Source organism: Psilocybe cubensis, chromosome 5 (genome assembly GCF_017499595.1).
Source record: "Psilocybe cubensis strain MGC-MH-2018 chromosome 5, whole genome shotgun sequence".
NCBI lineage: Eukaryota > Fungi > Basidiomycota > Agaricomycetes > Agaricales > Agrocybaceae > Psilocybe > Psilocybe cubensis.
The window spans coordinates 1330880-1357357 of NC_063003.1; the positions used below are offsets into that span (position 1 = coordinate 1330880).

General features: G+C 47.1%; 8 protein-coding genes across 8 annotated transcripts; 4 read left to right on the plus strand and 4 right to left on the minus strand.

Annotated features, from left to right (window-relative positions):
* Positions 1 to 367: 367 nt before the first annotated feature.
* Positions 368 to 1382, plus strand: JR316_0005899 (uncharacterized protein; the record flags this gene model as incomplete). The annotated part of the gene is given in 8 exon segments (XM_047891650.1): positions 368 to 456; positions 505 to 560; positions 615 to 628; positions 692 to 732; positions 746 to 840; positions 894 to 971; positions 1024 to 1183; positions 1241 to 1382. 8 exon segments carry the CDS (start codon positions 368 to 370, stop codon positions 1380 to 1382), a joined length of 675 nt encoding a protein of 224 aa, XP_047748999.1.
* A 3208-nt stretch (positions 1383 to 4590) lies between these two features.
* JR316_0005900 (Lactose permease) lies at positions 4591 to 6944 on the plus strand (the record flags this gene model as incomplete). The annotated part of the gene is made up of 13 exons (XM_047891651.1): positions 4591 to 4657; positions 4713 to 4793; positions 4849 to 4908; positions 4965 to 5144; positions 5208 to 5278; positions 5337 to 5399; positions 5461 to 5607; positions 5675 to 5889; positions 5943 to 6039; positions 6092 to 6188; positions 6249 to 6436; positions 6492 to 6639; positions 6688 to 6944. The coding sequence occupies 13 exons, from the start codon at positions 4591 to 4593 to the stop codon at positions 6942 to 6944; spliced, it is 1671 nt and encodes a 556-aa protein (XP_047749000.1).
* An 882-nt stretch (positions 6945 to 7826) lies between these two features.
* Positions 7827 to 10084, plus strand: JR316_0005901 (Lactose permease; the record flags this gene model as incomplete). Its single annotated transcript, XM_047891652.1, has 11 exons — positions 7827 to 7902; positions 7963 to 8043; positions 8103 to 8162; positions 8211 to 8390; positions 8445 to 8515; positions 8573 to 8635; positions 8696 to 9057; positions 9114 to 9307; positions 9361 to 9548; positions 9607 to 9754; positions 9816 to 10084. 11 exons carry the CDS (start codon positions 7827 to 7829, stop codon positions 10082 to 10084), a joined length of 1692 nt encoding a protein of 563 aa, XP_047749001.1.
* Positions 10085 to 10399: 315 nt separating this feature from the next.
* Positions 10400 to 13157, minus strand: JR316_0005902 (Alpha-amylase; the record flags this gene model as incomplete). The annotated part of the gene is made up of 19 exons (XM_047891653.1): positions 10400 to 10534; positions 10589 to 10631; positions 10689 to 10898; positions 10977 to 11038; positions 11105 to 11131; positions 11320 to 11421; positions 11481 to 11523; positions 11583 to 11601; positions 11657 to 11705; positions 11756 to 11824; positions 11875 to 11937; positions 11988 to 12112; positions 12163 to 12199; positions 12257 to 12295; positions 12351 to 12446; positions 12503 to 12631; positions 12691 to 12720; positions 12789 to 12923; positions 13044 to 13157. The coding sequence occupies 19 exons, from the start codon at positions 13155 to 13157 to the stop codon at positions 10400 to 10402; spliced, it is 1527 nt and encodes a 508-aa protein (XP_047749002.1).
* Positions 13158 to 13907: 750 nt separating this feature from the next.
* On the minus strand, positions 13908 to 16069 carry JR316_0005903 (uncharacterized protein; the record flags this gene model as incomplete). The annotated part of the gene is made up of 5 exons (XM_047891654.1): positions 13908 to 14036; positions 14118 to 14825; positions 14879 to 15007; positions 15060 to 15428; positions 15482 to 16069. 5 exons carry the CDS (start codon positions 16067 to 16069, stop codon positions 13908 to 13910), a joined length of 1923 nt encoding a protein of 640 aa, XP_047749003.1.
* Positions 16070 to 16412: 343 nt separating this feature from the next.
* On the plus strand, positions 16413 to 18358 carry JR316_0005904 (uncharacterized protein; the record flags this gene model as incomplete). The annotated part of the gene is made up of 3 exons (XM_047891655.1): positions 16413 to 16574; positions 16630 to 16709; positions 16771 to 18358. The coding sequence occupies 3 exons, from the start codon at positions 16413 to 16415 to the stop codon at positions 18356 to 18358; spliced, it is 1830 nt and encodes a 609-aa protein (XP_047749004.1).
* Positions 18359 to 21825: 3467 nt separating this feature from the next.
* On the minus strand, positions 21826 to 23227 carry JR316_0005905 (MIOREX complex component 10; the record flags this gene model as incomplete). Its single annotated transcript, XM_047891656.1, has 5 exons — positions 21826 to 21909; positions 21974 to 22033; positions 22092 to 22207; positions 22265 to 22632; positions 22686 to 23227. The coding sequence occupies 5 exons, from the start codon at positions 23225 to 23227 to the stop codon at positions 21826 to 21828; spliced, it is 1170 nt and encodes a 389-aa protein (XP_047749005.1).
* A 1085-nt stretch (positions 23228 to 24312) lies between these two features.
* On the minus strand, positions 24313 to 26372 carry JR316_0005906 (uncharacterized protein; the record flags this gene model as incomplete). Its single annotated transcript, XM_047891657.1, has 6 exons — positions 24313 to 24409; positions 24462 to 25186; positions 25242 to 25642; positions 25692 to 25866; positions 25933 to 26128; positions 26362 to 26372. The coding sequence occupies 6 exons, from the start codon at positions 26370 to 26372 to the stop codon at positions 24313 to 24315; spliced, it is 1605 nt and encodes a 534-aa protein (XP_047749006.1).
* Positions 26373 to 26478: the final 106 nt, after the last annotated feature.

The window sequence follows — 26478 nt, forward strand, 5'->3', positions numbered from 1 at the left end:
ATTTATCGGGCAAAAATGGCCATCAAACGAGGCTATGTGAGACCGATGTGGTGATCTTAGAGATAGCACGGGGAGAATGTGGAAGCACAGTAGATATATTTCAGTTTCTGAAGACAGAAAAGCAAGGGCAGAGTCGAGTGCTCTCAAGCTACTGAAAGAGGGGTAGGTCAAGCCTCAAGAAGAGGACAAGAGGAAGGCTCTGTGGTGACGTTGATCTCGTGCTCGAATTGATCGGGGGTATTTTTTAGAGTGTTGACACATGTTTGTTTGGTTGTAGTTTGTGTACCGCGTAGTCATAAACTCACAGTCCAGGCTTCTTCTTGTTCTTCCACGTTTGCTGAATTGCCCCTCGTTGTCGCTCTTCACGATGAAGTCTGCTTTCGCTGCCGTCGCCACTGCTCTGTGCCTTTCTGCTGGTGCTCTCGCTCAAACTTCCCCTCCCTTGGTCAACACCCCGTGAGTCTGCTTCACATTCCCGTTCTTTCTTTTTCTCAATCGTACTAGTGTACCCAACCCTCCCGTTTGCCAACCCCTCCTGATCACCTGGAGCGGAGGAACTCGTACGTGCTCAGCTTCTGTTACAATCTTTCCATTCACTGATATCACTTTTGCAGCCCCATACTTCTTGGTTCGTACACTATTCCTGCCTTCGCTGCTAGTTGACCTTATATCCATTTCGTATCTTTTATAGAGGTCCGTTGGCTTCCCCTCACTTGTTGTGCCATTGCTCAAGTTATTTCTTTAGCATTCTCCCTGGTGGACAACCCAGTGCCCCTGCCCTGCTTGACTTTGGTCAAGTCGACGGCACTTCCCTCACATGGCGTGTCAACTTCACAGTTGGTGAGTGAAACGAACTCATTCCAAGGAAATGTTTGCTCACCCTTACACCCAAGGCACCTCTCTTGGACTTGTCCTCCGTGACAACACTGGTTTGGTTTCTCAGTCCGCACCCTTCAGCGTTGCGGCCGGCAGTAAGTTGCATCCATTCCGACGCCTCATGCCAGTGATGCTAATATGTAATAGGCGACCTCTCTTGTCTTAGTGGCTCCGGCTCTTCGTCGACTGGCTCAAGTTCTACTGGCTCTGGCCCTGGCTCTAGCTCCAGCTCCGGCTCTAGCTCCACCGCTGCTGTTACCAGCCCAACTTCCCCTGCGTCGACCCCCGTGACCCCGACATCCCGCTCGTACGTGTTTTATCAGCAAGTAGTACCGCATTCGTTTACTAAATTTGTTCTGAGCAGTTCTAGCGCCTCATCGCACTCATCCGGCACCGGTACTTCTTCTTCAGCCACCAATGCCCCTAGCTCTGCAGCATCCATTGAGAGCGTCCAGATGGGCCTTGTTGGTGCTCTTGGGGCAGCCCTCGTCGCTCTTTTGGCTTGATTGAATAACTTTCCTTATTGTCACTAAACTTTTCTGCCCTTTTGCTTTAGAGACATTGTTTTTAATTGATTCCCTTTGCCAGATAAGAGCACATCTATGCTTACATTTTCTGATGCTTTACTTGTACGCTTTTTTGGATGTGGGGACTTCTTAGGCACTTCCTTCATACCACTTTTACCCCCTATACGATTTCCAATGACCGAAAAGTTTCCTCCTGTTCTAATTACTGTTGCTGTAGTTTGTGACTCTTTTCTACTTGGGTGTTTTACTTGAACAATTTTGCTGTCAAAGTAATACATGTCGTTCTTTGGTTCGCACCGTTGTTATCTCTCTAAAAATTATGACGCCATTTGCAGGTATACAGCTGCGCAGTGGTGTATGGTGGAGCTATTGCCATAGGGATTGTGACACCTTTTTCAAAACCAACATGTTACACGAGGGCCTAACGAACAGTTGATGTCGCATCAACTCTGCCTTCATTGTACTCTAGTACTGTATCATGTGTAGATCAATCTGGAACATTCACTTGGCAGCGTACAAAGGCTTCGACTCTTGTCAATTCGAATATCAATTGAGGTCCCAAGCATTCTACACGATTCTACGAAGAGGAAGAAGGAACTCCGTCATTCCAAGAAATTCTCGAACAGCTCGATGCACATGGGATGGGTTCATGATCTAGCAAGCGGAGTTTTCCAAATGAAATAGGGAGTAATACTAACCTATACTATTGCCTACTTAATCTTGAAGCTATTTCTTTCCGCTAGAAGTCTGTCCTCTCCTTTCATTGATCAACTGCATGACGGTTTCCGGGTTTCCCTCTTAGCGGTTCCGGGTGCGAGATGGCCGACTTCCGGGTGACTGCGACTTTGAGTCGGTGGATGTGTTCAGCTCAAGTTCAGCCTCTTTGTTCCAGCAGGGATAAAGAAGTTCCAGATGCATGTTTTACCTGATGCTCCATGCCAGGCAGCGTCTTGACTTCAGTAGTTGTAAGAAATACATGTTATAACTGTAAGGTCTGTAACTTAAGATTGTACACTGGCGGGAGTAGCTTCTGAAGATCAGATGCTTTAATTAATTTAGAATAAGAATTCCTTTTACTTACGGCTGCATGGAAATTCATGGATTGTCAAATTTTCTGTAGTACGCCTTCATTCATACAAACAACCATGTCATAGTAATAAATGAGACACATCACTATTTCCTGGGTTATAGGTGATGAAATAGCCCCAGTTTGGGCCTCGCCGCCCCGTGCCAGAGAGACGAAATTCTTATCAGAATAAGTGTCAAGAATAGGGTATGCATGGTAGATACAAATTCTCAGCACATATGATTTGTGTACACAAGAGGTGAAATCTCGCAATATATTGAAACAGGTGTAATATGTATGTATAGGTTCCAAGAAGCTGTCTGCTTTTATTTCAAGACCTTCTCTTAGTCAATCATAGAGAGTTACTAGCCAGAATTTGTCTTCATGTCTGTACAATATGTATGGATATAATTTTCCCGGAAAATCCTCAAAGATTAGTTTATACAAGTTTCTGGCAAGAAGAGAGAGAAAACAGCACTCGGGATTCTGATAGGATTCTCCTCCGAGTCGGGCGGCAGAGGCTCTCAATAATACTGTTGTCAGTGGTGAAAATTACTTGAATTGATATTCAACATCCAGTTTGTCTCAATTGTCACTAAAAATATGAGGCATTTATATTGAGTAAATGTAAACATATGTGAAAGTTAGCACTTTCAGTTTGTGCAAGAAAATGATTGAAATATTTACACAACCCACTGCATAATAATTGTATAGTGAGATGCAATCTATGGCAGAAATAAAGGCGAAATGAATAGTAGTAGTAGCTTAACTTGAATCCCTAGAACTTATAAGTAGTACCCCTAAGCGACCACGAAGTTAATTGACGTGAGAAAATATTACGTGGCTTGTAGCCACCTACTTTGTAAGCCAGTCAGGTGTGACTCTGAGTGAATTGGAAATTGAAATATTGACCTTTTAGCTTTGACTTTTACTCCAAACACAACCTCAATCAAACTCGTTCCATAATTCACTCAGTGCGAACGCGCGTAGCAACACATCTATGACTGTTATACTTAACGGACATGAGGAATCTATCAGAGGAGATGGATGCCGCCTCAATGACGTGCTACATCTCAGAATCCTTTTTTAACGTTCATACAGGTTATTGAAATTTGTAGACGGGTCCCCTCTGGTCCCCTTTACTGCTTCCAATCCTCCGATCCATTATTTGCTCTCACGCCACCAGCATCTGCCTTGACAACCTTTCCAAACCATAAGACGCAAATCCCCCCTATGGACCTTAGATTGGGAAGCTACAAAGAACTGTCGAGCAGCTTTCTGAATAGCCTATTCTTCTCCATGCGCGCTAATGGTAGCCGAACTATGCTCGCAAACAGTAGAGCTACACTTATGCTCGGGTACACGGAAATCCGGTTCATGGTGCCCAGTTCGCTGCTCAAGAAATCGATAAACAAGATATCTTTGTTTATCCATAGAAAAATCACGGCTTCTTTAGAATTGTACGTCTATTTTTTTTTCGCGTGGTGCGAGTCGCAATTTTATTTAAGGTGCCTTGCAGACCAAAAACTTGTGAAATTGAACACCGCGAATACGCGAGCGGCGACGGTGTCAAATGCGCCACTTTCTAGTCGTTCCCACCCAACCCACATTTCACATTGTGGCGTCCTACCAAGACAATCCAGCTAGGTGCTTCTCACGACAAAATAGCATGAGAGAAAAATAATCTAATGTTTCCTGGTATGTTTAACGTGCGGGTGTCTTTCACAATGCATATTGACCCTCGACTATACTACAGACTCTTTGAGTTCGAGCTCACGAATATCATCAGTGACTGTAATGAAACGCACACCCAAGCAGCCTATCTTCTTGACAACTACATCTCCATGGCACATGAGTATCCGAAATCCTATGTGTTCAGGGTGCTTATTTTGATGGTTCAAGAACACATTCAATTGCAACGTCTTGTAGGTGAACGGCGTTAGTACGACCAAATTTAGAATCTAACGGCATTCTACTTTCCAGTACCGGTCATCTCTCTGAGAATCAATGTTGCGGGGCGAAGGGGGTTGATATGAGGCTTATATTGCTATCTCTTGTTACATTCTTCAAACGCTCGCCTATCAACTGCTTCAAAATAGTGTACATACTCATCCAGTTATCATGGCTCCTGGCGGCCTTGGGGCTATTGTTGACTATATTCATCAGGGGCCATGGTACAAAACTAGAGGTGACTTGCAATTCCGTGGTACGATTGGAATGATAATTTTTATCTTTCGAAACAGGCATCTTGGTCCTAAACATTTTCCTTCTTGTCCCTCTTTTGACGTCAGTGATTAATGGCCTTGACTCCTCGTTGGTGAATGGTAAGCCTGTCTGGAGAGTACGAAGTTCCATTCCTGTACAATGCCGCTTTTACAGGGCTCCAAATCTCTCCGGATTGGCAAGATTACTTTGGCAATCCAAGAGGAAAAACATTGGGTGACATCATTCTGCCTCGAGCTGTTCAGCACATCGACTTATCACTGCTGCTATAGGGCTTCTTAACTCTGCCCAATTCTTAGGAAACCTTGTCGGCCTACCTTTCTCACCGTATGTGTCCGATACATATGGCCGTCGTGTAGCCTTGTTCTTGGGAAGTATGATTATGTGCGCAGGTGTCGGACTACAGGCCGCGGCTTGGAGTATCGCAGCGTTTATCGGTGCTCGATTCATCAGTAAGCTTTATTGAATTGAGTGTTATTTCTCTGGCTTTGTCTAATATTTTGGCATTACCTCAGTTGGGTTTGGGCTCTCATTTTGTACAAATGCCGCCCCTCTACTTCTCATCGAGCTCGCATACCCCACACATGTGAGCGTAGGTTGTTGGTTAATATTGTCGTATATCTTATGCTTTGCCGCCATAAAAGCGTGGAAGAATAACTGCCATGTTCAACTCCTGCTGGTATCTCGGTAGCATTATCTCGGCATGGGTATGTCGTAGGCATTATCACTCGGACGAGATCCTCTCAATCACCTCACCTCGAACGCCAGGTCTGTTTCGGCGCATTTGATCACGCCAACGGTAGCCAATGGTCCTGGCGTGTTCCTACTCTGGCTCAGGCTCTGGGCCCACTGATTCAGATTTTCTCTATCTGGGCTATGCCGGAGTCTCCTCGTTGGCTTGTTTCTAAGGGGATGGTGAGGAAATGCGCCACTTTCCCAAAAGTCGTTGTCCCCGTTACTAAATATAGAAACTTGTATTCAGGAATCCAAGGCTGCCGCTGTTCTAGCGAGGTATCACGCGCCCACCAACGATGTTTACGATCAACTGGTGGTATTCGAAATGGCTCAGATCCGGCACGCTATCCGTATAGAGGAAGAAATCAGCAAGTCTACATCCTACTGGTCTCTATTTTCGAGCCCCGGTAATAGGAAACGTATGCGTATCATCTTGGGTATTGCAGTATTTTCGCAATGGAGGTATGAATCCCCAACTTCACAAGCTTTTTTATCCACTGAGTGTCAGGTATTAGTGGAAACGGACTTGTGTCGTATTACATCAATCTCATTCTAGAAGGCGTTGGTATCATGAAGACGGAGACAAAATCTATTGTTAATGGATGCTTACAGGTGCCTTATGACTTTCTCTGTTGGGCCTTGGCAAATTTTGATTATACCCTAGGTCTTTAACTTTGGTGCAGCAATGGGTGCAGCAATGCTTGTGGATTACGCTGGTCGTCGACCATTATTCTTAATATCAACTTCTGGGATGCTCATAAGTGCGTCGTTACTTTATTCAAAGTCGGCCTTAGGAAATAAATGTTGATCAAGGCCTGCAGCGTTTTGTATCTGGACTGTTACGAATGCATTATACAATACTGTAGGGGACGTGAATGCTGCAAAGGCTACTATTCCTTTGATATTTGTTTTCTTTTTCTTCTATGATCTCGCGTATACGCCCATGCTTGTTGCATATACTCTGGAGATTCTTCCTTTCAAGGTTCGAGCAAAAGGCTTTGCAATCATGGTAAGTATCTAATTACATGTTTCTTGGTTGACCTATTGATTAAACTTTGCCACAGAATTTGGCAATGATGGCTGCAATTGCCTTTAATCAATTTGTAAACCCGTGGGCACTTTCTGCGATAAGCTGGTGGTATTACGTCGTTTATTGCGGTTGGCTTGTTTTCGAACTAGTCTTCATCTTTTTCTTCGCTGTGGAAACTAAAGGTGTGATGTTTTAAACCAGTTGACATATCAATTTTTAATATCATATAGGGCGTACTCTGGAGGAAACTGCTGCTTTGTTCGACGGCGAAGAGCGACCAAACGATCTGGCTGTTATGGGTGACGCGGCTGCGAATCCGACTGGAAATCGCAGGCACAGCATAATTGTTATTCACCCACAGGGACAAGACTCTTATCGGGAGCGACAGACAAAAGTAGAAGAGCAGTATGAAATGAACAGGCGATACTTAGACTCTGATACCTCGAGTATATCCAGCAAAGATGTCCTACGCAAGGCTTCTGGTTAAGTTGACGCTTGTTTACCGCGATCTTGATCATTTAATGGTGCATTCTGTATCAGTATGCGTGATATGATTGTATCAGTACCCATTTGTGGACAATGATGATGACTTCCTAGTCAAGTTTGCCTTAGTAGCCGAGAAGCTGAACTCTGCCCTCTATAAGAGCTGGAGTTTCGCGGAATAAACATATGGTTTGATGGTGGGGAGTAATATGCAGATATTATCTATGTCAAGATTGAGAACACAAGATGCACTAATTGCCCAGGCCTCTGAAAAGCCAATGCGCGCCAATCGCGGGCGCTTTTACTACATACTAGTCACGTGAACAATGATTTGTTGAAATGGACACCGATCGCGAACGTCCAACTGCCTTTACATCTTCATGCATCTTGCTCTCGCTGTTGTTCTCTACCCTTTCTACGAAACATAGCTTATCACTTGAACTCCCCATAAGGCTACACTTGCAGTCTTCTACCTCCTGTCATCGCGAGTAATAGTTCCATCCATCACATGATGGCTTATGATGGCCGTCGTAAGCTATTTCATCGGATTTTCTCCGGTGGACTCTTTCTGCCTACATCTTGATTTCACAACGTGAGCGGAATGTAGGGATGTCAAATATCATGGTCTTGCGGCGCCCAGCGTATCTGTGCCAACTTCGGCAATGTGATCGCAGAATAATGTGGTCCCAGATTTGTACCTGACATATTCAAATCTCGGAAGCGGGAGCAAGGGTGGATTTATAGTGCGAGAACGAGTATTTCTACTTGAGAGAACTTCATAGGGTGGAGCCCGTAGTTCATCCGTCCTTATATTCCTCCGGCTGTAAGGAAGAAGTTTGTCGTATATTGCATTTTCCCCACTTCCCCTTAATTGTGGGACCCTACAATGGCGCCGACGGGTAACGAAGGGCATTGGTCTGTCGTTGATTTCCTTCACAGAGGATACTGGTGGCAGAACCGAGGTGCGCATCAATACTGTTAACCCAACACACATTTTTGATTTGTGATCTAACCCTGTACAGGCATTCTTCTGCTAAACATATGCCTTTTGACCCCCCTCATGACATCAGTGGCCAATGGCCTTGATTCTTCTCTAGTAAATGGTAAGACATTGACTGACCGCGTCCGTTACAGGTCCAGGCTTATGTATTTTGTGTTTTAGGTCTTCAAATTTTACCGGAATGGCAGTCATCTTTTGGTTTTCCTAAAGGCCGAACGTTAGGTACGTACTTGCGGTCTCTCTGAAGACAATCATTTTAACACATTTCAGGTGTCATAAACTCCGCCCAATTTTTAGGAAATCTAACTGGACTACCATTTACACCATACCTCTCTGATATTCTTGGACGGCGCGCAGCACTGTTCATTGGCAGCCTGATCATGTGTCTGGGCGTAGGTTTACAGGCTGCGGCATGGAGTGTACCAATGCTAATTGGTGCACGTTTCACCAGTGAATATACCTCCATCCAATATATTTTGAGTTTTGTCTTAACATCATTTGCAGTTGGCTTGGGTCTCTCGTTTTGTCAAAATGCATCACCGCTACTGTTAATCGAACTCGCCTACCCAACACATGTACGCTCGTAGCCATTCAACTCAACTTGATCAATTTTTCTTACGACATTTTCGCAGCGCGGAAAACTAACGTCCATGTTCAATTCATGTTGGTACATTGGAAGCATCATTTCTGCGTGGGTGAGGCATCATCTCTGTTTTTCTTTTCTTCCGCTGTTTATGCTAAATGATTGTATACAGGTTTGCTATGGTGCATATCGGCATGCTGGCGAAAGCGAATGGTCGTGGCGAGTACCGACACTCGTGCAAGCCATTTGTCCGGTGATCCAGCTTGTCAGTATTTGGTTCGTTCCCGAATCACCACGATGGCTCGTTTCAAAAGGTCTGGAATCGAAAGCGTCAAAAGTCCTAGCGAAGTATCACGCACACGGTAGTGATGAGAGAGACCCTTTGGTTACCTTCGAAATGGCGCAAATACGCCATGCAATCCGTATGGAAGAGGATATTAACAAGAGCACGTCATATCTCTCCCTATTTTCCACTCCTGGCAACAGAAAACGTATGCGCATTATTCTGGCTATTGCTGTTTTTTCTCAGTGGAGGTATGGTATTTCGTGAAGTTCAGCTTTCACTGTTCAATATCTCATTTGTGGTTCAGTGGAAACGGTTTGGTGTCATACTATATTGACATAGTCCTCAAGGGTGTCGGAATCACAGACACTGAAACCAAGTCAATAATAAATGGGTCTCTCCAAGTGTTCAATTTTGTGATCGCCATGGGCGCCGCCTCGCTTATCGATTTTGCTGGTCGTCGCCCACTTTTTATCATCTCGAATTCAGGGATGCTTATTAGTGTGTACACTTTTTTTTATAAACGTTACATGATTTTTTGAACAGCTCTCTAGCTTTCTGTGCCTGGACTATTACTACCGCTCTTTACAATACCATGGATAATGCTGCAGCAGCCAAAGCGACCATTCCACTCATTTTTCTATTCTACTTTTTCTACGACCTCGCCTACACACCCATGCTTGTCGCCTATACCCTTGAGATTTTGCCATTCCGCGTTCGTGCTAAAGGATTTGCAATCATGGTAAGTATCCAGGTTTAAAACTCACATACACACATTAATCTCTTCATCTATTCGGCAGAATTTGACAATTATGGCCACCGTCGCCTTCAATCAATTTATCAACCCGTGGGCACTGGAGGCAATTTCATGGTGGTACTATATCGTCTATTGCGGATTCCTTGTCTTCGAACTCGGTTTCATCCTTGTCTTCATTGTGGAAACAAAAGGTCAGTAACCTCTTAGATATCGCCAAGTATCATCGTAGTAATAAATCGTCAATTGCAACAGGAAGAACATTAGAAGAAACAGCATCTCTGTTTGACGGGGATGAGCAACCAGCAGACCTCGTTTCTATGGGAGGCGTAGCCGCCGATATGTCGATGAGGCTTAGCCAGGGTGTAATTGTGACGCAGACTGAAATCCAGTACAGAGAAAGGGCTCCAGAGTTGGGACGGTCGGAGGACAAACTTTACGAACATTACGAAATGAAAAAGCGATACCGGGATTCTGACATGACGACGTCAAGTTCAGATCTCCACAACTCGCGCGCTTTCTGAGCATTCTATATACCACCTGTATTTGACTTGTAACAACCCAAAATACCAACATTTACTCGCTGTATAACTTAGTACTTTCAATATCATTGCTGTTGCATTAGGATGTTTTAATATGTAAGAATCAACTTGTAAACGTTTTCCATCAGCTTGTAATATTTTCGAAACCAAATAGACTCATTGTCAATCAATGTCAGGGTTAATATCTACAGTAAAATTGCTGTTCAGCTAAGTAATTTTGCATTAAGTGTATCGCACTTGGCTATAAAACTGATTAGAAATGAGGCCAAGTGAAACCATAAATCAAGTTCTTCTGGGTCAAGGGGTTTCTTCGAGAGGACTCCAAACCTGAACGTTGTTTGCAAAGCACGAGAATGTGCCCCAGCCTTGCGCGTCGATTTCCACTCGTCCATGTTGTGTCATTTGACTCTTGAACATTTTGCCAGCATAGCGCTACGTAGAATAGGTTACGAGGCAGCTGAAAAGAACGAAAAGGAATACACGCACAAGGCCGACATTCATACGAAGTTCATGGACGAACGAGTCAGCACTGCGTAACATCGCGCGTTATTTAGAGTGCAGATCATCCAGAAGAGGACGAACTTACCCATCCTCCTTGTTGCTGAGGATAACTGCGCAGCCGTGATGGTTCTCATCGCCTTTGCGTACGAAGCCGATGCAGTTTTTCTCGACTAGGTAGTCTTCAGTGGGGCCGTAAGCGAATTTTCGCCGCATCTCAACCAAGAGGTAGATATTCCGAGACGTGTTCTGGTTGTACCCTTCTTTATTTGGGTAAAGGTCACCGTAGAACAGGCACCTGCGGGTGAAGCGGGGTTTTCTTAGTGAGCGGAAGCGCTGCGATGGGGAAATAAGCAAGCTGTGTATGGCTACGTACGGGAGACCATAACCTCGGAGTAATATTAGGGCATATGCTTGTGTTTTGAAGTTGTCCCCCACCTTTGGATGCGCATGAGACATATGTGGGGAAATAAGCTCCGACGAGCAGTGTCAAAAATAACGCACCCAACTTTCTAAGCTTTGGCCCTCGACCTGCGACAGCACGACGTTCGATTTAGAATGACGCGTGATTGACTGGTGGAAGCATCAGAAGAAAATCCTTACCGTACTGATTATGATTGGAAAAGTGTTTAAAAAGGTCATTTGCAGTGATGGGTAGCCGGAAGCAAAACAACTCACTCGTGGTTATCCACAAAAGTCACTGCATCATCGGGTTTTACCTGGACAACTGTATCCTTGAGGATCCGCCTGAGATCGTATCGTGTTCGTTCGCGACTCGCTTGATTGAAATTCATGTGCAAAGGCACATCGAAAAAGGTCGTCTGAATAAGGAGAAAGATCCTGAGAGTCGATCGGATGAAAGTCGGAAAAAGACCCTTACTTCGCCTTTAAAGGCTTTTATGTAGGGCATTATCATTTTCAAGCTGTGGTACCGACGGTGTTTCAACAAGACGCCGTTCGGGTGGTATGACGATCGACGTACTTTCCAGACCAGTATTCGGCTGGAAAGAACGCGTTAGAACGCTGACAACACCTAGAACCTGACATTAAACTTACAGACAACAAACATGTCTTTCAATCCGGATCGACGACGCGTTTCCTGGATCTGTATGTCATGAGCCCACAAGTTTATACGCGTAGTTGACAAATAGTCACCCAATGTAGCATAAACTTCCTGTCGACGTGTTTTATGGCGTCAAGTCTGAATCCACTCGCACCGGTGGTCTTTTAGGTGCTGGTTAGACGCGCGAAGGCCGACATCTCTAAACGCTCACTTTTAAAATCCATTCTCCCCAATTCTCCAGGTCTTCCCTTACGGCTGGATGGCGATGGTCGATCTGCAAAAGCAAATTAGTGCTATACAACGAACTTGGACTTTGCGACTTACATCAACTCCCAGTAGGAAGTCGTAGTTTCCAAGCTCGGAGTCTACGTTTCTAGACCAGCCCTTGTGGCCTGGTGCAACTATACGGTATATCCCTTTCGTTTTAGTTTTGTGGTCCCAATCGACGCCTATGATGCAATTAGTTTTCAAGGAATTGGGAATTGGATCTATATCATACCAGTAAAATGTTCCCTATTCCACTTCATGGTGCTATACTTGTTGCATTGTACAAATTAGGTTTCCAGTAGACCCAAGAAGACTGCAGAACATACTTTATTACCCCTACCCGGGTAGTTGAAGGCAGTCCACCCCTGAGTCCAGAAATTCAGCTATAAGCAGCGGGATGTTGAAAGTATAAAACAGTACATCTATTTCTCTAACCGGGCCCGCGTCTTTCAGTCTGTTTTCTGGCTGCGATGGTACAGCGTTGAACGTTTCTACATGATCGCCGCCCAATTTATGCTGTAAACAAGATGTTAACTTTTTCTCCCTATGAAAAAGGACAGGTGATGATGTACATTCAGAACGGCGTCGATCAAGATATCAATCCCGTGTTCTTTGGCCACTTTACACGCTTGAAGAAGCTCCTCGCGAGTGCCCCATCGTGTTTTGATCGTCCCTTTCTGTTCGAATTCGCCCAAATCCCACTGCGAATACGATGAAAAGTTAGCTTCTTAAAGGATAGGGGCGCTCATACGCGACGCACCAAATCATAGGCGTCGTACCCTCGCCCTTTCTGCAGCAACAAGCGCGTCAGGTAAATGAATACACCAGTTGGAACCCCATATGCAAAGGTGCCCTTACTGGTTCAGCTGCCTTATTCGGTGGTGGAAGCCAGACTTGGGTGACGCCGAGTTCTGCCAAGTGAGGTATCTCAGCCTCAAAGTGCTTCCACCAACTCAGCGATTCGTGCAAGCAATCCCAAGTGAAAAACTGGATCTACGACGCGTCAAAAAAAGAAAAAAACAAACACCCACAGTCAGCTTGGAGAAACACAAGAAAGTAAACACAAGTTTGCGGCGGGTTTCAGGTTTTTTTTAAAAATGCCATTTTGTTTACCATTAACGGGTTTGCGCTTTTGAGCCTCTCCTCTGGCCCCAGGCGCATGTAGGTCAGAGGCGAAGAAATCGAGGAAGGCGCGAGACCGAGCCATGACTTGATCTTGGCAAACATCGCAAGACTTTCTTGAGTAGCAGACCACTAAGAGGATGAAGGAGGATTCAAAAAAAGCCACTTAAAAAGCTTAGCATAATTAAACATTCCATTGCAGCTGGCAGCGGAGCGGCTGGCAAGCGGCGAACTGGCCATTCCAACAGTTGCAACGGTCCGCATCAATCAATGGAAGTAAACCCCGCAGGCAGCAGTAGCACGTGAGTCGTGAGAACATCAAGCCCGGCACATCCCGATAAGGGTATAAATTTGCGCGAGGTGGATGTGCTGTCCGTTGAAAGTTCCCACCACAGCGCCTCCTCGTCTCATGTTGGCGTTTTGCTTCACATTGGGATATGGATACGGTGCACTCATTTGTAGTCAGTTGGTGGGGAGAAAGAAACGGCCTCCTTAATCGCTCCGACCACGCTATAACCTACGTAGGAAGGAGTTTCATGATGACGGCGATATCTCCCTTGTTCCTCGTCGCTGTTACCACTTGTATAATTTGTAGTTATGTGAAATTTATTGTTTTGGTGATTGATCGTTGGTTGTGCGTTAAGCAAATTATACCTTCTTCAAAATGAGCCTTTTATGTACGCAATCAGTCAGAAAGAATTGACCTGTACCCAATCGCGTGAATCCGTCGCAAAAATTTGCATTCCGTCCAAAGTGTAAAGTGCAATGTACAGCATTACATGGCATAGATACCATAGAAAAAAATTAAGAAATGAGGATAGCACCAAAATAAAGGGAATATGATAACAAAATGGGTCACTTGCGCGATAATGCATTCTTAGTGAATATCGAATTCACTAGACTAGACGACATAGATCTCTGGGGAACACGCTCATCTTGCTTCAAAGGTGAAAGTACCGACGGTATACCCAACGCATCGTCGACCTATAGCCAAAAAAAAAGTCCACCCATTATTAATATTACATGCAAAATGTACAGGAAAGAAGCAGAAGCAAATCAGCGCACCTGTGCCAAATTCAACGTATTAAAAGCGAACGGTCCAACGTTAGCAGCAAGAGGTATAAGTTTCCGTTTCTTTTTCTTCGGAACTTTCTCGTCATCGCCATCATCGTCCTCGCCGTCTTTCTCCTCGCGGTCTGTGTCTGCTCGGGATACCGGCTGCTTGCTTCCCGCCCGTCTCGCTTTGTTAGGTTTCGCAGCAGGCGCCTCCCGCGCTTCACTTGGCGCTCTCGAGCTCTTCTTCGATCCCTTTGGCTTCTCCACAATTTGCGGTATATCTGCGTCATTTTGCTCCGTTGCCTTTCGTTTACCCTTGGAATTTCGAGGCACAGCAGCAGCAGTAGCAGCAGCAGCATCTTCATCCTCGGCATGTTCACGTTCGACAGCTTTAGCTTTTCCTTTCCGTTTGGTGGTAGGAGCAGGCTGTTCCATTTCGTGTTCAGATATTTCGACGATGTCTGGGTCATCATCAGGGGTAGTGGTGGTGGTGGTGGTCGGGGGTTTCTTGCGACGAGGTGGCATGCCGCCTGTTGACTTCCTTGCTATCTGCCGTTGATTTTTGCTGGGTTTGTCCTGGTCTTCGCGAGCTTTCGAGCTTGTCGCCTTTGACGATGCTTTTTTACTGGCTGCAACGGGCTCCTCTTCTTCGATTTCTTCGATTTCGTCGTCGTCGACTTCCATTGGAGGAGGAGAGGTTGGTTTCCTAGATTTCTGCTGAAAACGCTAGTTGGTATTTTTGTGATGATTAGAGTAAAAAGACAGCATACGATGGGTGAAGGTCGGATTCGGGATCGTTCTTCTTCAATGTCTGCCTTGAGTTTCTCATTGGCTTTCTGAAGCTTGGCCATTTGCTTTTTGAGACTCTCATTTTCTTCCTCATGATTATTTGACTGACTCTGTTGACCAATGAGGACATGTAAGGCATAAACATAACACAATATTACTCACCTCCAATTCTGCCAAGGCATCTTTTGTTCTCTGCAGTCGGTTATGCGCCTTTTCGAGATCTCGTGCTGCCTTCTCGGTGTCATGTTCATACGCCTCCTTTATTTCGCGGAGCTCCAGTTCGAGTGCCACTATTTGTTTACGTTGTTGCTCAGCGGCTTCGCCCTCTTTGTTTTCTAGACTCTGCCATCGTTCAAGCTGGTTGGACAGGCTGGCTTTCTCTCGTTTGAGTTCATCAGCGAGGCGGTCGGCATCTGATAGCTTGTTTTGTAAAGCTTCCATGTTCAACGTTGTTCTCTGAAACTTTGTTTCCAGAGATTTGATCTCGTTCTCGAGAACAGCGTTTTTCGCGGTCAGATCGACGACTTCAGCCTATTACAGTGTCAATGAAAGGGCTTGGAAATGGAATGAGAAACATTACCGACATCTTTAGCGTCCCTCTCCTGCTTTGCGATCCTGAGAGCATTTCGCACTTCAGCCAACTGGAGTTTATTCGACTCGCGCGTTTCCTTGAGTTTCGCCAGATACGCCGCAGACTTTTCCTTCTCCGCTTGCAGCTCCCTCTGCATCTCCTCCGCAAACTCCGCCCTCTCCTCCTCCATCTCCTCCACCCTCCTCTCCAACTCCTGCTCGCGCATCTGAAAGCGCGTGATCTTCACATCCCGCTGGACCCTCAACAGCTTCTCCTCGCGCGTGATCGCCATCTCCCTAATCACCGCCGCGCGCTCCGTCTCGACTTCGACCTGCAGCTTCTTCTGCACGATGCGGTACGAGCTGAGCACGGCCTCGCAGCCTTCCTTCCACAGCTTTTGGTTCGCGTCCCATTTGGCTTGGATCTCGAGCACGGCGTCCCGTGTGCGCGCTTGCTCGTGGGAGACTTGGTCGGTGAGCTTTTTGATGGTGTGTTCGAGCGTGCGGTTGCGCTGCACGAGGTCGTCGATTTGCGCTTGGTTGGCGGCTTCGAGTGACGGAGGGGCTTTGGAGAAGTGGGGTCCTGCGTGCCGGAGGGACATGGTGCAGTGGTGGGGGAGATAGATAATAGGTGGCGCTAGATCCGGGAGGCGCTTTCAAAGGAGTGAGGTTCGCGCAGAGATTAGTAGAGGCTAGAGTTGAGTTCGGTAAGCTAGATGATTTCCAGAAAAGATATTTCATAAAAGAAAGATATGCTATATTTGCTCACAGAGGGTATTATATCCGATATGGAGGAGTATGCATGGAGGTAGCAAGAGAAGCGCGCGTCAACCCTTGTCCGTTCTGAATCGAGGGTGGAGAAGCAAGCGTGGGAAAGAGGCAATAAAGTCGCACGTGGGCGCGAAACGATTTCCAAACAAACAGAGCCCGCAATCACTGCTGTCCATGGCTCCCTCCAAACCGGCCAAGAACATATCCCTCAGAGTACCGAGACACAATGCGCAGCGGATCAACGTCAAGCTGTCGGCGGAGGTGCAGAACCAGGCTAGAATGCAGCGGGTGCTGGTAGACGTCGTCCAGCCGAGCTCGAGGCTGTCGCAGGCCATTGTGTGTAAACTGAGTGTTATCTGTTTTTTTAAGGCGCTGAAATGGGTATATCTAGGAAAGCGCATCGGATTGGAATTCATTGCTTATGACAGCTAGAGCCGAACGCGGACCACAATGGGACGTTGGCACACAACAGTCCGTCACCTTTGCTGCTAAATTGTTATAGTCATATTTCTAACAAACATCCAATATTCAGATTCCTAGTCGACAAATACTCTGATTTATACTATGACCCCACACCTCTGCTAGAGACAGTTAAAAAGTTGACAGAAGACGAGCACGGACCTGAATCAGGCTTGCAGAGCCAACAACAGCACCAGCACCAGCAACACCAGCATCAGCAGTCGCACCGCGACCACCGGGAGCACCAGCTTCCATCGCACCATCCTCCGCACGCGCCGTCCTCCTTCCAGCCCTCCCTCCCACCTCGGCACCAAACGCCGATGCGGGACAGAGACTTTGGGATGGCGCAGCACATGGCGCGGGACCAGTCCCCGCACCGACATCCAGGCGGCGGCGGTGGTGGTGGTGGTGGAGGAGGCCCCGGTGGCCCTGCGCAGGGGAACTACCCATACCCGCCAGGGATGAACATGCGTGGGCCGTCGAGCGGTGGGTTCCCTGGTGGAGGAGGACCATCGGGCGGCTCTCCGTTCAACCCAGCGGCGAATAGGTATATGGCGGCGGATCCTACGACACCAATACGCGGAGGAAGTGGGATGGGGATCTCGTCTCCTATAGGTGGTGATGGTATGCGACCTAACATGGGTGGTGGAGGAATGGGAGGAATGGGAGGAGGAATGGGACCTGCAGGGATGGGAGGGGGGATGGGAGGAGGAATGGGACCAAGTGGCATGGGAGGTATGGGAGGGGGCATGGGAGGAGTTGGCATGGGAGGTGGTGGTATGGGCGCAGGCGGCATGGGAGGCGGCGGTATGGGATCAGGCGGCATGGGAGGCGGCGGGATGGGATCAGGGGGTATGGGTGGTGGGGGAATGGCAGGAGGTGGTATGGGCAACATGGGAGGAGGAATGGGCAACATCAGTGGAGGAGGCATGGGCAATATGGGGGTAGCAGGAATGGGCAACATGGGCGGAGCTGGAGGTATGGGCAATATCGGCGGCGGCGGCGGCGGGATGGGGAATATTTCAGGGGGCGGGATGGGTCCTATGGCCGGAGGGATGGGCAACATGTCAGGCGGAGGAATGGGCAACATCGGTCCCATGGGTGGAGGCGGCATGATGAATATGGGAGGTGGTATGCCCAATATGGCCGATCGAACAATGGCTGGTATGGGTGCAAACACCATGGGAGGAGGCGGCGGCATGGGTGGTATGGGCGGCATGGGCATGGGCGGTATGGACGGCGCAGGGATGGGCAACATGGGCGGAGGTATGGGTGGCGGCATGGGCGGAAGCGGCGGCATGAACGCAGGCATGGGCACCGGTGTGGGTCCCATGGGCGTCGGCATGGGCGTCGGTATGAACTCGGGCATGGGAGGCATCAACTCGGGCATGGGCGGGATGGGCGGCGGGATGGGCGGGATGAACGCTGGGATGGGCGGGATGAGTGCTGGGATGGGAGGCATGAACCCCGGGATGGGCGGCGGCGGGATGAACGCAGGCGTCGGCGGGATGGGCATGGGTGTCGGCGGGATGGGCATGGGCGGGATGGGAGGCGGGATGGGCATGGACCACGCGAACCCGATGGCTGCAGGCAACATGGGGATGGGCATGAACATGTCTCCGAGGGGGATGAACAGAGGCATGCCAGACGGTTACAACTGATACATAATCGATATACCCTTCATTATTCCCCCTCTTTTTATTTTATTTTCGCTAATGTACTCATGTATATCCTCTACTGCAGCTATCCTGTCTCTTTCATATCTCCTGATCTTCTTGTTTTTCTTTTCTTTTTACCACTTACCCAACCAAAAAAAAGTGTAAACAAATCGCGCGCGCAACTTAAGTATCACACAGAGATGTAGAGGAGAAAAAAAGCTGCTCATGGGTGCGTTAAAAACCCACTGGGAAAAGTATAAAAACCCAATGGGAAAAGCTACCAAGGCAGGGACATGACAGACAAAAAAATCCACCGAGATCCTCAACATCAACAGAAGCAGAACTGAATCCCATTCCTCCCACTTCCATCCACACAAGGTCGGGGTGTCGAACGGAGGGTGGTAAATTGTCGAGTCGAGTCGAGTCGAGTAAGCGAGTTTCTTCGTCCTCCAAATCAACATGCCCATCCATCCCGCCAATGCCAATGCCAATGCCAATGCCAAACCATCCCACTACAACCCAGCCCAACACCAAGGAAACAAAAAGTAAAAACAAAACAACAAACAACGTACAAACTACCGAAAAAATCATCGTATATCTTGAGGAGATCCTTGGGTGCGTCAGCGTCAGCGTCAATTTTGCTTTTTTTTCTTCTCATTTCATTCTTTTTCTTTCGGGTTTTCTCGTAGATCTCTCAGTGTAGCACACAATGAACGATATTTCGAATAAAACTCAGCGGATTTGTCGCAGGTGTCAGCCCAGAAAAATGACAACCCATCATCGCCTAGCCGCGCCGTAACAGCCAGAGAAGTCAAAGTCGAACACACGTCCTCGCCGTTCTCGGTGCCACGGCGCATCTACACGAGACAGGTGCCGTAGGCTTGGGGATGGGGGATTTCATTCACTAAAAGCGCAGTTCGTCAGATTATATATGGGGTGAGGAGGATTGAAGCTGGAGTGTTACGCACCGTATGTTGAAGAGCCTCTTGTATGGCTGTCGGATCGTCAAAAATTAAAAAGCAAAAAGCGAAAAAGAGAAAAAACTCAAAAAACGTCGAAGGAGGATACGCGGCACCAGAACCAGAACCAGCACCAGAAGAAGAACCAGAAAAAGAACCCAAAGGAACTCAGAGACTCAAGAGGTTGATAATGGAGTCGTTGCAGTCTTTTCTTTCTAGGCGTTGTCGTTGTCGTTGTCGTCGTTGTGGATGTCGTCGTCGTCGTCGTTGCGGATGATGCTCTCACTCATTCTCTCACTCATTCGCAATCTCACTCACTCACTCACACCAAAGACTCATCGAACAAAAAAAAAACCTATATCCAAAAAAAGCAAAATCAGAATCCAGATTCCAAAACGAGGCCTCCTTAAAACAAAGAGAAAGCAAGAAAGCAAGAAAAAAGCGAGAAGGGAAGGAGGGAAGGAAGAAAGAAAGAAAGAAAGCCACGTACATGAAACGCTCACCGGTCTTGCGTGGCGTTTATCTTTTTCCTTTTTCGTTTTTCGTTTGTGTCTGCGTGTCTGCGTGGCAGTGATATGGCTCTATCATCAAAGGTAAAAAAGCGCGTACACCAACGAGAACAAGAATGAGAAAGACGGAAGATGGAGGAGCGTACCTTTCGAGGCATATGTGCCAGCGGCTCCCCATGGGGAATATGTTCGTTTGTTTTTTTTTTGGTTTCGGTTTTTTTTGTTTCTGATTTTGGTTTTGGTTCCTCTTCGTCATCGTTTTTTTTTCCTTGTTTTTTTTGGCTTGTTGGTGTCGCGTTTCTCTTGATCTTGATCTTGCTTTGTTCCTTTTCGCTTCTTTTCGCTTCGTTTCGTTTCGTGGTGTGCTAAAATCTTGAAGGCAGTGATATGACTCTACATTCCCATCGCATCGAAAGACATCAGCACAGCGACAACAAAACCTTCAAAAAAAGAAAAGAAAAGAAAAGAAAAGGAAAAAACAGAAAAACGAAAACGAAGAAAAACGAAGAAAAGCAGAAAAACAGAAAAGAGAAAAGGGAAAAAACGAAAAACGAAAAAAGAAGAAAAAACTCGCCATAGAGTCATATATGCCATCTGTCCTCCTCCGTTTCATTTTTCAGTTTTATTTTTTAATTCGTTTGTTTGTTTGTTTGCTTGCTTGCTTTATGTTTTCCTTTTGGTTTCTCGTTTCTCGTTTCTTTTTTCTTGATCTGTTTCGTTGTCGTCCTCGCTTTTTTTTCGTTTCGTTTTATCTTGATCCTCATATTCCGCCTTATCAATCCCCATCTCCTTTATTATTATTATTTTTCTTGATGTTTCATCCGTTTATCTTTTATCTTGACGTTCACATTTTATATTTGCTGGGCTACAACACAAGAAACCCACGCGTCAGACACCCAGAAAACACAACACAAAGTAAGAAAAGGAAAGGACACATACAAAGAGAGAGAGAGGGCCATGTCAGTGGTATGTAGAAACGACGACGCACTGTATCATGATGATCGATAGACGTCAGCCATCTAGTATGGACAAGGGCTAGGTAGCCAGCAGAAGACGTACCTTCCGTATTCTTATTCCGTATCATTCGTCTTCGATTGTGTGTATGTGGAACCCTTTCTCTTGTTTCTATTGAGCGATGTTGTCGTTATTATTATTATTATTATTGTTGTTGGCGATGTCGATGTCGATGTCGATGTCGAGGTCCATGGCGATGTCGAAGTCGAGTACGATATCGCCTTTACCCAAAACCCACCAACGCCCAAGGACACAAACAAGGCGACACCGAAATGCCACCCCGCCCACGCCCCAAAGCAAAGGCAAGCAAAGAGTAAAGTGAAAGGCCAACCCCCGCCCTACTAGGTACAAGGCGGGAGAAGAAAAGAAAAAGAAACGTAGAACGTAGAAGGTGGAAGGTAGGAAGAAGGGGAAGAGTTGTGAAGAAAGAAGAAATGACAGAGGAAGGGGGGTTTATATACACCTGTGGCTGACTGCTGATCGTAATCCTGTATATCTGTATATCTCATTTGGGAGGCTGAGGCTTGAGGCGTGAGGCGTGAGGCTGACTCGGTCGTGCATACACACACACAACATACACACAAAAGTTATTTTTGGAAATGTGTGGCACACAAACCGGCAAAGTCGGGTCCAAGACCAATGCCGTCGCGATGTCGGATTTCGAATGCGTCCGGGATTAGAACTGGTTAATGGAGGGGGGTAAAAATCATTGAAGTTTGACCTGTTGAACTCGCTCGTTCAAAATTGGAATAAAAGGACACTGTAACTTTCGGAGGGCGCGTATGGCTTGATCTTGATCGCGGCACGACAGGATCGCAACGTGCTTCCATGTTCAAAGAATCAATCTAGGAAATACAGAAATAAATAAACAATATAAAATTTTGATTAGCATTGTGTGGGGGTTTGATACAAGTGAGTGAGTAGGGGGGTTAGATGCACGAGTTAAATAGCCCGATTAGTAGGGAGGAAGAAATGGTAAGTTGTGTGTCTAGACGTGGGCGGGTTTTGCTTTTTCTTCGGTTTCAGGGTCGACCAGCATATGCCATAGTTCAGGCCCGTCGCGGATTAAAGCCTTGTTGGGGACGGACGGACGGACGTCAGCTAGCGAATAAAAAAGGCCAACGAGGGTGGCTTACAATGACAACTTCAACAGCAATGAGAGCAATGATAATAAGTTCCATCGAGTGCGTTGATGACTGGCAAAATAAAGTTGTTCAAAGGCTGTCTTTACACCTAGAAAAAAGGTGTACACACCTCGGTCAGCAATTGACGAAGCATCGATTGAGCTTCAGCCGCATAAGTAATCTTGTCATTGAAGGATGCGGTTCGCGACGTGACTTCCAGCGCATCACTCAAAGACTTGAAGTGAGCTGTAAATTTCAAAATAAGCATTCACATCCAAGAATAATCGTCCGTGCAAGCTCTACCTTCCAACTCGGGCTCCGACCAATAAAAGTCTGGTACTTCGGTAAAGTTCTCCCTGTTAAGATTCAAAAGCTGCCTAAACTTCATGAGTTCGCCGAGTTTCTTGATAAGCTGTGTGCGCCCCATGCCAGGTTTGCCTGTCTGCGCCAGAGTATGTGGAAGCAATGCCATAGAGCTCAGATACTGGTCCAGAGACACCTCCAGCGCTGAGAGCGCCGTCGAACGAGAAAGGGCCTGGGAGAACGCGTATCGGGCCAGAAGAGTCTCCTCCGGGAATGCCATGGGAGGAAGAACCTTGGGCAGCAATTCAGGCTCGTTAAGTGGTTCAGCCTGGCCGAGGATAATCAAGTCTCCCTGCAATCTCGTTTTTCTAGTAAACACGTTCAGCACACATCCTGAAAATAACAGTACACAGACACGCACTCGATAGGATCCACCACGAATTCCAATTCCTCAGTTTCCGGTTCTCCCAAGGGAGAGACTTCCATGCCTCTAGCGCGGTCAATCACGTCGCTGACGAATGTCTTCGCCTCCGTCTCTCCAAGTCCCCAACACACAATATTGCCGTTCGAAAATACAAAGATCTCGCCTTCTTTCCCTGCTTCGCCCCATTTCGGAATCCACCAAGACTCGTGCAGCGCCTGAGACCGAGCAGGCAGGTCGGGATGAGAACGGAGACGCGAGAGGATATATCGTTCCGCAGTGGCGAGAGTCGTGACGGGTTGTATGGTACCCCTCGTTGGTGTTGGATTTGAGCGAATAGGCAACGACTCGGAAGCTGAACGGCGTAGAGGTGTTGTCGACTTTGGTTTAGCCTTACCGTCAGACAAAGGATTCGCGGACGCAGCAGCAGGCTTTTTCGCGGAATAGCATCGTGTAGAAACCCATTGAGGAGAGAAAATAGCTCTGGTCAAACTTTGACCAAATCTTGGAATACTTGTGGAAGAAAGCCTAAGAGAAGCCATAACAAATTGGCCGGAACGAGATTGATTATATCATTACCCAGCCGAGCCGTGATGTCGTCTCACTCCGGCGACCCGTCTGCATTACACTACAAAATGTAAGTAACTCAGACAATTCACACAAATAATAGGCGTCTCAAACCAAGTAAAATTTTTGTTCTACTCGATACATGTACGTAAAATTGGCCTAGTACATGGGAGACACCAGATGACCTGGGGTAATTGATTTGAATATTCTGGAATCCACACCATGATGGACAGTCGGCCCATACAACAATCCTCTGCTTTCACATCCCAGTCTCGACGCCGCAAAGGCCCGGACAAGAGTCGTCAACAACTGCAATGGCGCGGATATCCTTTCCGCCCACCAGGCTTTGCGCCCTTTCCCCCTTCCGACACTCGAGCACACTGAGGACCAAAGCCACAAGTGATACCTTGTATGCCCCGCTGGAGCACCACGTGAAAAACTAGATCCATTCATCAGACCAGGCATCGCAGGAATGATTAGAAAACCAACTAACCCCAGCCGAAACGCCTAAACAGGCGTCTCCATGAAGCCACTAGTCTCATCGAGACCAGCGGACACAGGATACCGATAGTAACAAAAGACGATAGTAAAACGGGGACTAAATCCTTCAAAGGCGATATGAGTAAATACAATAAAAAGCAGTAAGACTGGAGATACGAACCAAAAATCCATCAACCAGCTAGGGATGCCGACAATTCCCTTAGCTTTACTGTGATGACATAGAAACGATTATCCGACACTAGGACTTCGACTCATAACGATCGGGAGAACACCATACTGATACCTCTGTGAAAGAAAAGATCAGGAAAGCGATTAGACGATGTGGGGGATAACATACTCAGACATGGTGGGGTTTACGACCAAAGAATTCTCCCATACTCCAAGCCCCTTTATATAGCCTGCCTTTTTGTTTCGGGCAGGTCATTTCTGACGCGTGATCCATATTCAGTGGCGTCTTCTTACCGGCCCGGCGCTCCATAATTTAGGGGCTCCCGCCAAAGGCTCTTTGTAGAATGCATTCAAAGTGTAGAAAAGCTTTCAAAGGCTCTTTGTCTACAGTTCATACAGTCTCAAACCATCCTGCCTGTATCATTTCCTGAGCTAACCCTTCCCACCCTCGCCGTCGAGCTTTTCTTCCCGAAAGTTCGGTTGCAAACCTGTATCGGACTATCAATATCGCGTTACATGCTCTTGAATGGACAAACAGACCTTAAGCATTCATCAAGCTTCCATCTCCCTCGACCATCTTCACCCGCCGAACTAAAGTCATCTTCTCCACTCCATGCAGGGGTATAAGGGAACCCGGGACATATCCTCCGGCTCAGGGCGTAAATCATCCCTGAGATGAAAGCGTCTTGAGCACCAACTTCGTCCACCACCCCATCATCTGCATCATGATCACGGCCAGGTCTCTCAGTTCCCTGCGAATCATTGTCATCTTCTTCATGGGTCGTAGTGAACTGGCTACTTTCATTTGTACCCTGTCCTTGGCGCGTGTGCGACCTTATCTGGTGTTGGTGGTACATATGAGGCTCGCTGATATCTGTGTCCGAGAAATAGTTGCTTTCTCTCGTGTAGCCTCTCGATGATGGAGTCCTACTCCTTCCATCGGCCCAAAAGTCACTCCCACTTCGCACAGATCGAAGCTCAGAGTTACGCTGCGGGAATGGAGTCCGTAGGTGGTCGACATCTGTGTTCTTGATTTGCACGGGAGGCGGCTTGTCCTCGACCCAGCCCGAGCTCTGGAAATACTCCTTCGTGGGGAGAGACAGCACTGCGCCGCCTTCTTGGCCCCAGTGAGCGATAAGCAACGCATGCGGAGGAGCGCTAGACGCAAGCGATAACAGAAATGCACGCGGCGTAGTTTCATAATGCGGTGAGTTTGCCTGTGCGTAGTGTTTATTGAAAAACAACACGTCGGCGTGGGGGATAAGCTAGATCAAGCATTAATCGTACAATCATTCCTCAAGTCAGAGAAGATAGACACACAGCTTCCACGCCCTGTTTTCCTTTCCTTCCGACGTCTATACTGAATACACAGTGACTTCTCCACTTCCTCTCCCGCGCCAGCCCATCCAGACCAGTGATATTATTCAGCGTCGTCTTCACTGACCTTCCTTCAAAGTGTAACCAATCGAAAGGGGCCGGGCTGTTTGGATTATGAAATACAGGGTTTACCGGGACACGAGGGCCCGATTGAGATGGCCTGGGTGTAGGGTTAGTTGTGGCAAGGGAGGCCGAAGAGTAATTAGGTATCGTTGGGCTGATGTTAGGTGTCGTCTGCGGGTAATTCTCAGGTGCGAGCAAAGGCCCCAGTAAAGATATGAAGTCTTCATGTGTGATATCTGGTAATGGATTATGGTTCACGACAGTTCGTGTATTATTCTCGGCTTCAAACGAGCATTAGATTCTGCGATGTTTAGACAAGCTTGAACACACCTGAATGAAGCACCCAAGCACTAGGAACACCCGCATCCCGCCAGATTTTGCAGTACTTCGTGACAACACCCTCATTTTCCAGATCCTTCAGAACCATGCGCCCATCTTCGTTTCCGCCCAGAGGCGCGACAAGCACGGCTTCCACTCCAGGGAATTGAGCCAGAAGCGATAAAAGCTAAAACGTAAAGAAGAATCCAAAGTTTAGTTCATCTCAGTCTTCGAACTTGATTGAGTTACTCACCATGTTCGCCGATCCCCCTCGCGTCTTCTGGACCGAATGGGCCCGCACCACGGAAGAGGGTGCGGGATGGCATGGTACATGCAGTGTATGTGTCTGAAAGAGTGTTCCCGAAGCAACAATTCGGAGGGGTTTGAAAGTTGGTTGCTGGAAATATGGGTTGTTATTATCGTCCGATCGTTCGCGTCGTGATTTCATTCTGATATGGCAGACGGGTATAATATGAGTATTACGAGGTATATGTGTGTTCCAACCGAGAAGCAATAGCAGAGAAAGCGGGTCAAGAATTATAAGGGGCCCGACATGTTTGTTTAGCACCAAACGCGTGAGGTCAATCCTTGATCAAGGAATCAGGATAAAAAGTGGGTGCGCCTTTCTTGGATCTTCTGATCAAATAACAAAGAAGGTATACTGTGCCTGCTCAACACTCACTTTCTAAACATCTTAAGTTCCAAAAGTTCTGCTAAAGTGAACAGGGAGAACCACCAACCCCATGTAAAAATGAAATGAAGGCAATTGTCAGTCGGATGCCGAAAAAGATGTGAGTCC